Source organism: Salminus brasiliensis, chromosome 5 (assembly GCF_030463535.1).
Source record: "Salminus brasiliensis chromosome 5, fSalBra1.hap2, whole genome shotgun sequence".
Classification (NCBI taxonomy): domain Eukaryota; kingdom Metazoa; phylum Chordata; class Actinopteri; order Characiformes; family Bryconidae; genus Salminus; species Salminus brasiliensis.
In genome coordinates, this window is record NC_132882.1 from 45,415,640 (window position 1) to 45,430,010 (window position 14,371).

Consider the following 14,371-nt stretch of genomic DNA (forward strand, 5'->3'; position numbering starts at 1 on the left):
CTCTCTCTCTACGATTCAGGCAAGACCAGAAGGCTGAGGCTACAAGGGGGTCAGAATTGGGTGCCCAGCCTCAATTTAGCTACAGTATTTTTTATTTTATTTTTTTATTTTGGCTGTAGTGCCTCTTTAATGGAGAAGCTCCATTAAAGCTCGCCTACAGGCTGTTCCTAATGTGGAACATCACGGTATTTGTAAGCTTATATAGGAACTACTGCAGATTAAGTGAGCTTCTGAACACGTGTTGGTCCGGCTCTACCCTCAGGAGATTAATACAGGCGGGGGGAAATGCGTAGACTGAGCCTACACTGTACCTGCTGATGGATTCGATTCAGTTGAACTAGTGAATCGGTTCGGAGGAACTGTATAAACGAGTGGGACGCCGCCAGTGTGGCGGAGAAACATGTGAGAGGAGAGTTTCCAGCCGGACACGGTTATTAAACTGCGAGGCACGTTACAGTCATATCGGCAGCTCTGGAAAAGAGAAAGTAGGCATCTGGAGGTTTGTACTCGTCTGTGTTTATTTATTTGTGCAGGCGGAGGGATATTAGGTAGGACCCAGTGTGCCTGGCATCCCGCAGCTAACAGCTCGCTCGCTCGCTACCCTAAATGACAGATTGTCGTTTTAGCGGCTTTGCATCAGGTTTAAGCTCAAGATTTAATAATTCGTCTCCTAAAACTAAGACTAAAGTGCTGTGGAGGTGTTTACTGCTCGCTTTTATGTGACACGAGGCTAAAGTGTTGGACTGAAGCCCCAAAGGTAGTGCCTGTGGGGGGGACTTTTATTTTGTCTGATTGAGTTGACTTATTATTATTATTACTATTATTATTATTATTATTAATAATAATAATTAACATTTAATTAATATATGTTGCTCCTTCGTGCATTTGAATTGTCTTATTTTTTCTGTTTAACATTAAATTATCAATATATATATATTTTTATGTTTTGTTTATTTGTATTTATTGTATTTTTTGTATTTTTGTTTATAGTTTATGATCAGCCATCAAGAACTAGATTAGAAAATTAGCTAACTTGCTTACACTGGCACATTTTAAAATTTGTGGGTAATAAATTCTTTAAAAAGATTAATGTTTAAAAAATGTATAAAAGGTATAATAAAAGGTTGACTTTTTATATAAAAAAAAATATAAAATATATTTAATATATATGTATATATTTCTGGAGGATATATTTTATATATATATATATATATATATATATATATATATAAAAAAATTTTTGATTTATTGATTATCCACAAAATGTGTCAGTGTTAGCAAGTTAGCTAATTTTCAAACCTAATCCTAGATGGCTGATCATTTTATATATATATATATATATATATATATATATATATATATATATATATATATATAATTATTGTGCATCTCTTGTGTTATTTGAAGGATGTGTGTTGTGTTTATAACAGCACATTGTTTACGTTTATGTTGTTTATTGTTTGTTGTGTGTTCCAGATGACCGTGCAGGAGGTGCGTTTGTGCGGGCTGCTGCTGCAGGAGCACTTTGGCGAGGTGGTGGAGAAGGTCGGGACGGAGCTCCTGCGGAGTGGAGCTCTAAACCTGCGGGCCCTAGCCCATCAGACCAGCACCCCACTTGACCTGGTACTTCTGTTGACCCTAGTCTGCACATGGGGGTCATCTTTCCTTGCTCATGTTTTATAACCTCACCCAAAAAAACTGGAAAAAAAGAGAATCTCTAAACTGAACGGGCCAGATTCGGTCAGTCTGTTGGAGACATGTTTGGTATCTGACCTGTGCTTCGGTAGTTTACAATAGGAGTTGCTAAGCTAATGTTGCTAACAAACCATGGACTTGGACTGTCACCAAATCTCAGTTTAGACCACAGGGAGAGAGAGTCACTTCGTGATTAAAATAGCTAAGCTTTATAATTGATTTCTGATGAAAGTAAATTTATAGCATCTAGCATCTTCTCTTCCAAACTAAAGAAGCACCTCTCCGGTACCAAATATGTCTCGACCAATCAGCTGCATTTAGGGTCAGTGATCAATTATGCTAATTTGCTTTTTGACCGAATCGCTCCTTTAACAGTATTTGCGCAGTATGAGGACAGTGTAGCTTTCTGCTGTCCGCTGATTTCTGGTTTTAAGGGTCACTGTAATCTGATCTCCCAGGTGAAGAAGTCTCTGTGTGTGCTGGTTCAGCACGGGATGTGCGTGTTCGGTCCGGGACGCCGGGGTCCTGGGGGTCCAGTGGAGTACACGGTGAACTGCGAGCGCATTCTCTACATGCTGCGCTACCCACGCTACATTTACACAGCCAAGAGTCTGTACGGGGACACAGGCGAGCTGGTGATCGAGGAGATACTCCAGAGGGGTCAGATGACCATGAGCAGTACGGTCAAGACGGTGGCCGACAGGCTGACCCACAGCATGGAGGGTGAGTGTCGATAGGACAGTCAGTGTTGAAGTGACCAGCGAGATGGGTGTTTCTAATAAAGTGGCCAGTGACATGATTTAGAATGTGTGCTTGCCAGACGGTCAGAGCATGGAGTACGGCGAGGTCATCACTGCCTTCACCCGTTTGGTGGAGACGCATTTCCTGCAGCGCTGCCCCCCCATGGATAGTGCGGGAACAGCAGCGAAGGCCTCTTCAGCGTCAACGGACACGCCTGCTGCTGCACCTGCTGCAGCTCAACCTGAGAGCTTCCCAGACTGCTATAAAATACCACAGGTCAACCTCATCGGTCAGTGGCTGACCACACGTCTAGCAGACACACATCTGAGCTTTCTGGATGTTCTGAATCATTCACTAACCTGTGCTGACTCTCAGGTCGGGGTAAGCGCAGGCGGTCGAGTGAAGATGGCGAGGCAGATGAAAGAGGCGCAAAGAAAGCCAGACTGGACAACGAGGTGAGCGCTCTACTCTACACCTGTGTTCTGCGCACACACACACACACACACACACACACACACACTGCACTTTCACACACTCTCTCTCTCTCTCTCTCTGCAGGTGTGTGGTGATGAGGGGATCTACTGGCAGGTGAACTTTGAGAGGTTTCACCTACATTTCAGACATCAGGCCATCATCAGCGCTGTGGCCTCCAAACTGGACCCGGTAAAGTCCATCTGTGTAACCACACACACTCACAACCCCAACCCCCCTCCCCACATTGAGATCTTGGAAACTAATGTGTGTGTGTGTGTATCTCCACCCCCCCTGTAGACGAGCAGTGAAATAGTCAGGACCATGCTGAGGTTGAGTGAAGTGACCACACCAGCTAATGCTGCTTACACACAAGCTCTTTCAGCGAATGAGGTAACACACACACACACACACACACACACACACACGTGTTGTACTGTTGTAGCCAAGTAGTGCTGTTCCTATACGTAAACTAACTGTACTAACCATACTAATGCTAACCATACTGACCTCAACCATACTGACCATAGCTGGTCTGAACCCCAACAGTACTTAACCCTAACCGTACAGACATAAGCAATACTAATCCCAACCATAGTCATGCTAGCCATAACTATCCGGCCCATCAATACTGATCCTAACCTTAACCATAACTGTACTAACCCCAAATATCACTAATCCCAACCATAACTGTACCAACCCCAACAATACTAAACCCTAACCATGCTAACCAAAACTATACTAACCCCAATTAATATTAATCCCAAACATAACTGTACCAACCCCAACAATACTAAACCCTAACCATACTAACCTCAAATAATACTAATCCCAACTATAGTGTATTAACCCAATCAATACTAACCCCAACCATACTAACCATAAATTTACTAACCCCAAATAATACTAATCCTAACCATAACTATACTACCCCCAACTATAACGGTACCAGCCCCAACAATACTCAATCCTAAGCATAACCATACTAACCCCATTTAATATTAATCCCCAACCATAACTGTATTAACACCAACAATACTAATCCCAACCGTAGATGTATTAGCTATAACTGCACCAACCCAAACAATACTAATCCCTCCTAAAACCATCCTAACCTTTACTCTAACATACTAACCCCAGCAACACTAATCCCATACATTACCATGTTGATCATTACTACACTATCCCTACACCCAGCCATATTAACTCCTAATCCTAACCTCAAATCTAGTCTCACTATGTAAAAGGCATTGTTTTGGAATCGGTGGGCGGGTTCATTGTTTATTTGTAGTTTATGATGACCTTTCATTTCCGGTCAGATCTTTCGAGCTCTGCCTGCCAGCTACAACATCGCCAGACCCATTCTGGACCAGTATCTCAGTCTACTGGTGGACGATCCGGTGAATATAATTAAACATCATATGTTTTATTTCATATGTTTTTTTGGATGGAAATTAAATATTAAAACACTTCTGTTTCTCCTCCAGTCAGATTTGCGAACTCTTTAAAACATAACAAAAATCTTTGTTTCTCTCTCAGATGGAGTTTGTCAGTAAGACCGGCGACAGTGGAGGAGGGATGTACGTCGTCAGTATCCTTTATGTCACGAAACTCCACTCGCATGGCCCTCCTACAAAGCTCTTATGTCCATGCATTGGGTTTGTTGCTGCCTTTTCTGCAATTGAAAAATCTATTCATCATTATTTACTTTATTTATTACTGTTATAATTTATTTATAGAGCATCTTTTAAATTAAAGAAGCTGTATCGCCCCCTACACTTCCTGTAGTGTATTACAGTCTGTCAGAATGAGCATGTGGATCATATGAACATTATAGAGCATTATAGAGCGCCCCCTACACTTCCTGTAGTGTATTACAGTCTGTCAGAATGAGTGTGTGGATCATATGATCATTATAGAGCATTATAGAGCGCCCCCTACGCTTCCTGTAGTGTATTACAGTCTGTCAGAATGAGCGTGTGGATCATATGAGCATTATAGAGCATTATAGAGCGCCCCCTACGCTTCCTGTAGTGTATTACAGTCTGTCAGAATGAGCGTGTATATAATATGAACATGTTAGGTCATTATAGAGCGCCACCTACACTTCCCATAGTGTATTACAGTCTGTCAGAGTGAGCGTGTGGATCATATGAACATTATAGAGCATTATAGAGCGCCCCCTATGCTTCCTGTAGTGTATTACAGTCTGTCAGAATGAGCGTGTGGATCATATGAGCATTATAGAGCATTATAGAGCGCCCCCTACGCTTCCTGTAGTGTATTACAGTCTGTCAGAATGAGCGTGTGGATCATATGAGCATTATAGAGCGCCCTCTACTGTTAAATGAGTTGACGCTGATCCTTGACCGTACGTTCAGATTTGCACCGGGCGCTGGCTAACCTGGCCAGAGCTACGCTGGAGTCTGTGGTTCAGGAGAGGTCAGTTTGGTCACGTTATGCATTGGTCATAGGTTACTCGTAGCTGGTTCCGGTATGTGACTGGGCCTGTTTCCCTTTCTGTGGAGTCAGATTCGGTTCACGGTCGGCCCGGATCTTCCGCCTGTTGCTAAGGAAACGGCACCTGGAGCAGAAGCAGGTGGAGGATTTTGCCATGATTCCGGCGAAGGAAGCTAAAGACATGCTGTACACACTGCTGTCCGAAAACCTGGTCCAGCTGCAGGTAAACGAGATCCAAATGAACAAAGTGACAACATCTGTTCAACAGGATTAAGATCAGAACCAGCTGCAGTTCGTAAAAATGCTTAAATGCTGAAAATGTTGCAATCCTAAAATTTAATTTCTGTAAAAGTTTAAATGCAAGCTCATAAAATCCCACTTCCTAGAACTTTTTCAAATTCTAAATTATGCAGTTCTGCAATTTTGTGTGTGTTTGTGTGTGTGTGTGTGTGTGTGTGTGTATATATATGTATGTGTGTAATATATATATTCAAGGATTCAAGGATTCAAGGAGACTTTATTGTCATTCGCATCACATGTGGTACATGGGGTGGAACGAAATTGTGGTACCCAAGGACCCAGTTTTACCCAGAAGCAGTACTTAAATAAATAAAATATACATAAATATATAAAAATATATGTAAAAATGAAAATAAAATACAGAGAGAAGTAAATGGAGAAGGTAGCAGCAGAGTGTGTTTAAAGTGACTAGTGTCGTCAAAGTGTCGTTGCAGTGGTTCCACTAAGTGGCGTTTAAAAGTCTTACAGCTTCCGGAATGAAGCTGTTCCTCAGTCTGTTCGTTCTACACTTAATGCTCCGCAGCCTCCTGCCTGAGGGGAGCGGGACAAACAGTGAGTGTGCTGGGTGAGTGGGGTCCTTCATGATGCAGGTAGCCCTCTTCCTGCATCTGGAGGTGTATATGTCCGTGGTGGTGGGGAGGCTGACTCCGACAGACCTCTGTGCAGCCTTCACCACCCTCTGCAGAGCTTTCCTGTCTGCAGCAGAGCAGCTTCCGTGCCACACATTGATGCTGGAGCATAGGACACTCTCCACCACACATCTGTAGAAGGAGGTGAGGACCGAGCTCCCGAGCCCAGCTCGCCTCAACCGCCTGAGGAAGTAGAGCCGCTGATGTGCCTTCCTGACCAGGCTGGAAGTGTTGTTGCTCCAGGTGAGGTTGTTGCTCAGGTGAACACCCAAGTACCTGTAGCTGGAGACCACTTCCACCGCAGACCCTCCGACATGCAGGGGGAGGTGGGCATGTCTGCCCCTTCTGAAGTCCACAATCATCTCCTTCGTCTTCTTTATGTTGATGCAGAGGTTGTTCTTTCTGCACCAACCCTCCAGGTGTTCTACCTCCTGCCTGTAGCCAGACTCATCACTGTTTGTGATGCATCCGACCACTGCCGTGTCATCTGCAAACTTCACAATATGACAGCCTGGGTGGATGGGTGAGCAGTCATATGTGAGCAGCGTGAACAAGAGGGGGCTCAACACACAGCCCTGAGGGGAGCCAGTGCTGAGGATTGTGGTGGAGGAGGAGAGGTTGTGGATCCTCACAGACTGCGGCCTGTTGGTCAGGAAGTCCAGGACCCAGTTGCAGAGAGAAGAGCGCAGACCAAGTGAGGAGAGCTTATCTGTCAGGGTCTGAGGTATCATGGTATTGAAGGCGGAAGTGAAGTCCACAAAGAGCATACGGACATAAGAGTCCTTCTGCTCCAGGTGGGTGAGGGCAGTGTGGACCACAGAGGAAATGGCATCATCTGTGGATCGGTTCCTCCTGTAGGCATACTGGTGTGGGTCCACAGTGACGTCGATGGTGGCTTTGATGTGGGTCATAACCAGTCTTTCAAAGCATTTAGTGACTATCGGCGTGAGAGCTATCGGCCGGTAGTCATTCAGACCTGTCACTGTGGAGCTCTTGGGGACCGGGATGATGGTGGCGGTCTTCAGGCAGGTGGGAACAGCTGCCTGAGTGAGGGAGACATTGAAAATGTCTGCCAGTACCTCGGAGATCTGATCAGCGCACTCCCGTAGTACTCGTCCGGGGATGTTATCCGGACCAGCACTTTTCCGGGGGTTGATCCTCCTGAGGGTCCTCCTTACCTCTGCTGGTGTCACACTGAGGGGTACTTCTCCAGGTGTAGGGGTGAGTCTTATGCTGGGCGGGGTGTCAGGGTCCTCAAAACGGGCATAGAATTTGTTAAGAGCCTCGGGCAGGGAGGGGTCTTTGGAACATTGTGCATCTCTGGTTTTATAGTCTGTGATGCACTTAATTCCCCTCCACATGCTCCTAGGATCCTGGGAGGAGAAGTGTCCCTGGACTTTCAGAGCATATGCAGCTTTGGCCCTCTTAACACCTGCGGTCAGCTCTCTTCTAGCCCTCCTGAGTTCCTGTGAGTCACCAGACCTGAAGGCAGCATCCCTGGCTTTCAGTAGAGAACGCACCTCTCCATTCAGCCAGGGTTTCTGGTTCGGGTAGCAGGTCACTGTCTTTGTGGTGGTGACATCCTCCACACACTTGCTGATGTACCCGAGGACAGCAGATGTGTAATCCTCCAGATCCAGCTCCCCCTCACTCTCAGCAGCCTCCCTAAAGACATGCCAGTCTGTGCAGCCGAAACAGTCCTGCAGCACAGCGTCTGCGTCACTGGGCCACACAGTGATGGTCTTCTGTGTGGGTCTGGAGCGTCGCAGCGGGGGGTGGTATGCAGGGACCAGCATAATGGAGATGTGGTCGGAGAGCCCGAGGTGGGGGTGGGGGACGGCTCTGTACGCGTCTCTGATGTTGGTATAAACACGGTCGAGTGTGTTGTTCCCCCGTGTTGGAATGTCTATGTGCTGGTAAAACCTCGGCAAGATGTTCGTCAGGTTCACGTGGTTAAAATCCCCCGCCACCACGTAAAACGCCTCCGGATGCTTGTTCTGAAGCGAGCTGATGTTGTCATGTAGCTCCTTCAGTGCGTTGTTAGCATTAGTATCCAGCGCTATGTAAACGGCAATGACGAACACAGCTGTAAACTCCCGAGGCAGATAGTGTGGCCGACACTTCACGGTCAGCTGTTCTGTTGCCTCGGAGCAGAGGGCGTTTACCACCACACAGTTTGTGCACCAACCTTTGTTTATGTAGGCGCATAAGCCGCCCCCTCGTGCTTTTCCGGACAGCTGGCTGCGGTCCGCTCGGAAGAGCTGCCGGCCGGCGAGCTGAAAGGCTGAGTCCGGCATGCTGTCGTTTAGCCATGTTTCCGTGAGACAGATCACAGCGCAGTTCCTCATCTCCTCAGAAACACTCATCCTCAGCCGCAGAAGGTCCAGCTTGTTGTCCAAAGAGCGAACATTGGACAGGAAGAGAGATGGAATCGGGGGTCTGTCGGCGTCAGCCTTGAGCCTGGCTAGCGCGCCGGCCCGCTTCCCCCTCTTCAGTCTTCGCTCGCATCGCTTCCTTTTGCCCTTTGTTCGTACCGCTCTGCCCCGCCACGCCGGAGTCCGGAGAAGTTGTAGTCTGCCGAGCTTGGCTCTGAAACTACTGTCCATAGTTGCTGCTTTTGTGGCAGAGCTGTCCTTAATCTTAAAAAGTTCGGTTCGGCTGTAACTCACAGGCTTAAGGCGCGTGAAGTCGCTATCAGAACCGACGTAAAAATAACTAAAAGCTGGGTTTTCGCTGGGAGCGTGAGAAGCTGCTGCACTACCGCGCGCGGCCATCTTGCAACATATATATATGATTGATCCTCATATATATATGTATATGTGTATATATATATATGTATATATATATATATATGTTATATATATATATATATATATATATATATATATATATATATATATATGAAAACATTTCAAAATGAACAAAAGATGTAGTTTAGAAATGTCTAAACTAATTAATGAATTAATCACCATTATCAAATTAGTGAACTAATCATTTTTTACCCACTAATTTTTTCAAAAACATATATGATTGTAGAAGTTTGATTAAATGTCTGTTCTGCTTGTCCAGGAAATCCCGAAGACCCCTGACTTCGCCCCCTCCCGTACCTTTTACCTGTATACAGTCAACCAGCTGCCCACAGCTAGGCTGCTGCTGCAGAACTGCTACAAGGTACAAAACACACACTGACTGAAGTGTTCACGCTGAGAGCTGCCTGCCTCCACTCTCCTGATGCCTGTTTGTGTGTCTGTTTTACACAGGCGGTGGGAAACCTGATCGAGAGGAGGCTGTTTGAGACTAAAGAAAACAAGTGAGTCCCAGCCAGCCTTTTTAAAGAGCCCACAACACAGGAATTGACTGTAATACACTACAGGAAGCGTAGAGGGCGCTCTATAATGCTCTATAATGTTCATATGATCAACACGCTCACTCTGACAGACTGTAATACACTACAGGAAGCGTAGAGGGCGCTCTATAATGCTCTATAATGTTCATATGATCAACACGCTCATTCTGACAGACTGTAATACACTACAGGAAGCGTAGAGGGCGCTCTATAATGCTCTATAATGTTCATATGATCCACACGCTCACTCTGACAGACTGTAATACACTACAGGAAGCGTAGGGGGCGCTCTATAATGCTCTATAATGTTCATATGATCAACACGCTCATTCTGACAGACTGTAATACACTACAGGAAGCGTAGGGGGCGCTCTATAATGCTCTATAATGTTCATATGATCAACACGCTCATTCTGACAGACTGTAATACACTACAGGAAGCATAGGGGGCGCTCTATAATGCTCTATAATGTTCATATGATCCACACGTTCATTCTGACAGACTGTAATACACTACAGGAAGCGTAGGGGGCGCTCTATAATGCTCTATAATTATCATATGATCCACACACTCACTCTGACAGACTGTAATACACTACAGGAAGCGTAGGGGGCGCTCTATAATGCTCTATAATGTTCATATTCCAGGCGTCATTTGGAGAAGTCTCAGCGAATAGAAGCGATCCTGGCATCGCTGCAGGCCAGCGGGGCCGACGGGTCTCAGTTAGCCGACGTGGAGGAGATGATCACTGCGCCGGAGAGGCAGCAGCTGGAGGCTCTCCGCCATCACATCAACAAGTACTGCACCACCCTGTGTTCAATGAATCACATCTAAAGAGATTTAATAGAAACACCTGGCCAACACAGGCTGTATCGAATTTCTGTAAAACAGTTCAATCTTATACAAGCCCACATTTTTTAAATGAGCTAATTTAAAAAAGAAATTGCAATCTTAAGAATTTCTCATTTCTGGGAAATTACCTGTGAAACGTAACCTTACGAAATCCCAAATAATAGATTTTTTTTAAAAACTTTTGTGAATTAATTTGCAATCCTAAAATTTCCAATGTCTCTAAAATAAGAAATGTAACTGCATAAAAGCCCAAATCATTGAAATTTAGAAGTTCTGAAAAATTGCAATTTTAGAGTGCAATCTTACAAAATCCCAAATTCTTGAATTTCGTAAATTAAAAACTTTGCAATCCTAAAAATGATGGAAATTTTTAAAGTCTGAGAAGGCTGTAATCCTCATGTTTCTAAAAATAGCAGTGAGATGTAACTGCATAAATTCTGGAAATGTTAAAATTTGAAACCAATCTAATTTTTGTAAAATAATTAAATTCTGTAGAAAAATTATAGAAATTTCAAAATTCAAAATGTTGCACTTTTGCCAGGTCTTTAGGAAACCATTCAGTGAATCATGATTTGATGCCGATTGTTAAAATTTAACTGAATACATAAATGCATCCGCAGAAACTATTTAGATGGTAGTCATAGCAACACATGACCGAATCCAGATTTCCTTGAATGTTATTCTCATCGATTCTGAGTGAACAGGAATGCTGGATCACATCAACACTACTCCAGAGAGACAGGGGGCGCTGCAGAGTCCCAGCTTTAATATGTGGACTTCCCTCTTTTCTGCACACAGGTTGGACTCGAGTGAGAACCAGGTGGACGAGACCATATTCCTGCTGGAGTCTTACGTCCACTCGACGCAGTCTTCACGCTGACCCAACACTGTGTGTGTGTGTGTGTGTGTGTGTGTGTGTGTGTGTCTGGCTTTTGCTTTGTATTTTTGCTACATGTCTGTATTCATTAAGGTAAATATTAAAATGATTACATTTATGAACATTGATGATGCTGATGACTCGTGATGAGCCGTGGACTCGTTTGGACTGCAGGTGAAACCTTCCACGAAGGGTCCAGTGTATTCTATAAGGGAAGGCTAATGTCTAGGGTCATCCGTGCTGAAACAGAATATATGGACAAAAGTATTTGGACCACCCTGTGTTCAGTGAATCACATCTAAAGAATCAAAATGTAATTGAATCACTTTGTTAGGAAGTCCGAGATTCACACAGCTTGTAAACACTCGAGCACAGAGTTGACTCCTGTGAGTCAACTCCACTTCTTTTTCCAGTCTGCAAGCTCTGAATTACCCCCCCCCCAGGAAATGATTCAGTGAATTATGAGTCGGTTCTTTCGGATATCTGGACATCTAGTGTTTACAAAAAGCTGGAGGTTCTCAAGAAGTACTGCACCACCCTGTGTTCAATGAATCACATCAAAAAAATCAAAATGTAATCGAATCACAGCTTGTAAACACTCAAGCACAGAGTTGACTCCTGTGAGTCAACTCCTTCTTATCCTCCCCCCCCAGGAAACGATTCAGTGAATCATGGGTTGGTGCTTTTGGACGCTTTTGGATGTAGTGTTTGTGCTGTTGGAGGATTGATTTATAAACCTTTATTCAGTTTGATCAGTTTGTTACTGAGAAGCAAAACAATGTAGAACCTTTAGCACGAGGGACAGAACCGGTTCAGAGATAAATAAAGAAGTGGCTTTGATTGCTGTGAAATATGAATTATACTCTTTATGGTTTATGCACTTATGAATAGTGCGTCTCACTGCAGTCTCTCCTCCTCCTCGCTGCGATCCAAATAAAGCCTGACCCTGGCAGAGCCGCCGCCGTAGCTACATTGAGGTCATTCAGTGCAGCACTCTGGGAAGCCCGCCTGAGTTCATCCGACTCCTCCGCAGACGTCCTGAACACCGCCTGCTTTCTTCACGTACTTCCACTCCACACCCCCCAAACACAGTCCGACTGTTCCCTGGGTGAGTCCGAGTGAGCGGCGTGTGTGTGTGTGTGTGTGTGTGTGTGTGTGTGTTTGCCACCACTCTGTTCTCTCTCTGCAGTGGAGAACAGCTGTAATGGATGAGTTCTGCTCCCAGAGGAAGGGAAGGAGGGGTCATCTGCTGAAAAAACAAACAAACAAAAAACAAAGGTTCTCGCTCAGGTCTCCACAGAAGGAACCTCAACGCCGGTTGGAGGAGGAGGGGGGGGGTCTTCAGTCTTCAGTCCTCGTGGTTTTCGTCCTGGTCCGTCCTCTGCTTCCGCGTGAAGAAGCCCAGCTGTGGAGCAACCACAATAAAAGACACGACATTGGTTTGCTGCAAATGTACCATCAAACTCTCGTTGAGCTTGAACCTAGAACCTCTATTCTAGGTTCTATACAGCACCATGTCAACAATCCTATTCCACCATCTAAGCATCCCATGCTAAGTGTACCCAACAGCATGACCATCAAGGTTCTAAAGAGGACCATGTAGAAATATCCCAGTTCCACCAATGTGAAGAACCCTTTAACCAGGTGAAGGACCCCGTAAGCTTCCAAATGTTTTTTTGTTTTTTTTTTTGATAGAACATAGAACCACTACCAATACTATAGAACCCTACTGGTCAACCAGTATGACCACAGTAGCCAACCAAGCTGGTGTTCTACACATAGTCGCTGCCATTTCTATAGAACCCTTGAAGAACCTCTTCTAAAGAGTGTACCACCCAGCATGACCATCAAGGTTCTAAAGAGAACCATGTAGAAGTATTCCAGTTCCACCAATGTGAAGAACATAGAACCACTGCCATCACTACAGAACCCTTGATGATGCTGGTCAATCAGCATGACCACGGTAGCGGTCCTTTACACCACCATAGAACCACTGCCATTATTGAAGAACCCTTGAAGAACCTATTTTACAGACTGTACCAACCAGAATAATCAGCATGACCAAGCTGGTGTTCTACATATAGTCGCTGCCATTCCTATAGAACCCTTGAAGAACCTCTTCTAAAGCATGTGCCAACCAGCATGACCATCAGGGTTCTAAAGAGGTTCCAGTTCCACCAATGTGAAGAACCCTGTAAGCTTCCAAATGTTTTTTTTTGATAGAACATAGAACCACTGCCATAACTACAGAACCCTCGAAGAACCAAGACCAAGCTGGTTGACCAGTATGACCATAGAGGTTCTATACAGCACCATGTACAAATGTTCCCATTCCACCAATGTGAAGAACCCTTTAACCAGGTGAAGAACCCTGTAAGCTTCCAAGTGTTTCTTTGATTTTTATAACGGTTCTACACAGAACCACTGCCATCACTATAGAACCCGTGACGAACCCCTTTTAAAGAGAGAACCAGCCAGCATGCCAGCCATGCTAGCCAATCAGCATGACCACAGTAGCCAACCGAGCTGGTGTTCTACACATAGAACCGCAGAACCACTGCCATTATTAAAGAACCCTTGAAGAACCCATTTTACAAACTGTATCAACCAGAATGACCATGCAAGCCAACCAGCATGATCTGCATGACCAGACTGGTGTTCTACACATAGTAGTGTTCCACACAGAACCCTTGAAGAACCTCCTTTAAAGAGAACCAATCGGATTGACCAGCACGACCCCGGCAGCTGTGTGTGGGCTTGGCGTATCTCGCGGTTTCAGGTGTTGGGTAAAGGTGCTCGTACCTTCCACAGGACGAAGATGATGAGTGCGAGCAGCAGCAGGCCTCCGATGATGCTGCCAATCAGGATCCACAGAGAGATCGGAATGGAGCGACCCTTCAACACCTCCAACACCGTCTACACACACACACACACACACACACACACAGAGAGACACACTGTGCTCAGAATGAAGATCTGGATGGGTTTGGTGATGGTCC

At 45.0% G+C, this 14,371-nt stretch overlaps 2 protein-coding genes across 3 annotated transcripts in view; one reads left to right on the forward strand and one right to left on the reverse strand.

The window, feature by feature from the left end:
• The first annotated feature begins 349 nt into the window (after positions 1-349).
• Positions 350-11,494, forward strand: polr3c (polymerase (RNA) III (DNA directed) polypeptide C). Of its 2 annotated transcripts, none has more exons than XM_072680622.1 (15): positions 350-499; positions 1,477-1,623; positions 2,154-2,418; positions 2,516-2,725; positions 2,812-2,891; positions 2,995-3,099; positions 3,208-3,300; positions 4,227-4,307; positions 4,447-4,498; positions 5,289-5,349; positions 5,440-5,590; positions 9,366-9,467; positions 9,557-9,606; positions 10,291-10,440; positions 11,294-11,494. In XM_072680622.1, exons 2-15 carry the CDS (start codon positions 1,477-1,479, stop codon positions 11,373-11,375), a joined length of 1,629 nt encoding a protein of 542 aa, XP_072536723.1. In that variant the 5' UTR covers positions 350-499; the 3' UTR covers positions 11,376-11,494. The 2 variants fall into 2 exon arrangements, with proteins under 2 accessions (XP_072536723.1, XP_072536724.1); XM_072680623.1 differs by having other exon boundaries at positions 350-485.
• Positions 11,495-12,133: 639 nt separating this feature from the next.
• The window catches only part of itga10 (integrin, alpha 10), a 37,891-nt gene continuing 35,653 nt past the window's right edge, over positions 12,134-14,371 (reverse strand). Inside the window, exons 30-31 of the mRNA XM_072679088.1 lie at positions 14,175-14,288; positions 12,134-12,777 (exon numbers count right to left, since the gene is read on the reverse strand). Coding sequence (XP_072535189.1) covers positions 12,721-12,777; positions 14,175-14,288 — 171 coding nt within the window. The 3' untranslated portion in view covers positions 12,134-12,720. The remainder of the gene's footprint in view (positions 12,778-14,174; positions 14,289-14,371) is intronic.

Bases quoted from the DNA above. Each gene is read 5' to 3' on its own strand.
- polr3c (XM_072680622.1), top strand. From the start codon at position 1,477: ATGACCGTGCAGGAGGTGCGTTTGTGCGGGCTGCTGCTGCAGGAGCAC. The intron at 2,892-2,994 runs GTGAGCGCTCTA...CTCTCTCTGCAG, and splicing joins AAGCCAGACTGGACAACGAG to GTGTGTGGTGATGAGGGGAT. The intron at 9,468-9,556 runs GTACAAAACACA...TGTTTTACACAG, and splicing joins TGCTGCAGAACTGCTACAAG to GCGGTGGGAAACCTGATCGA.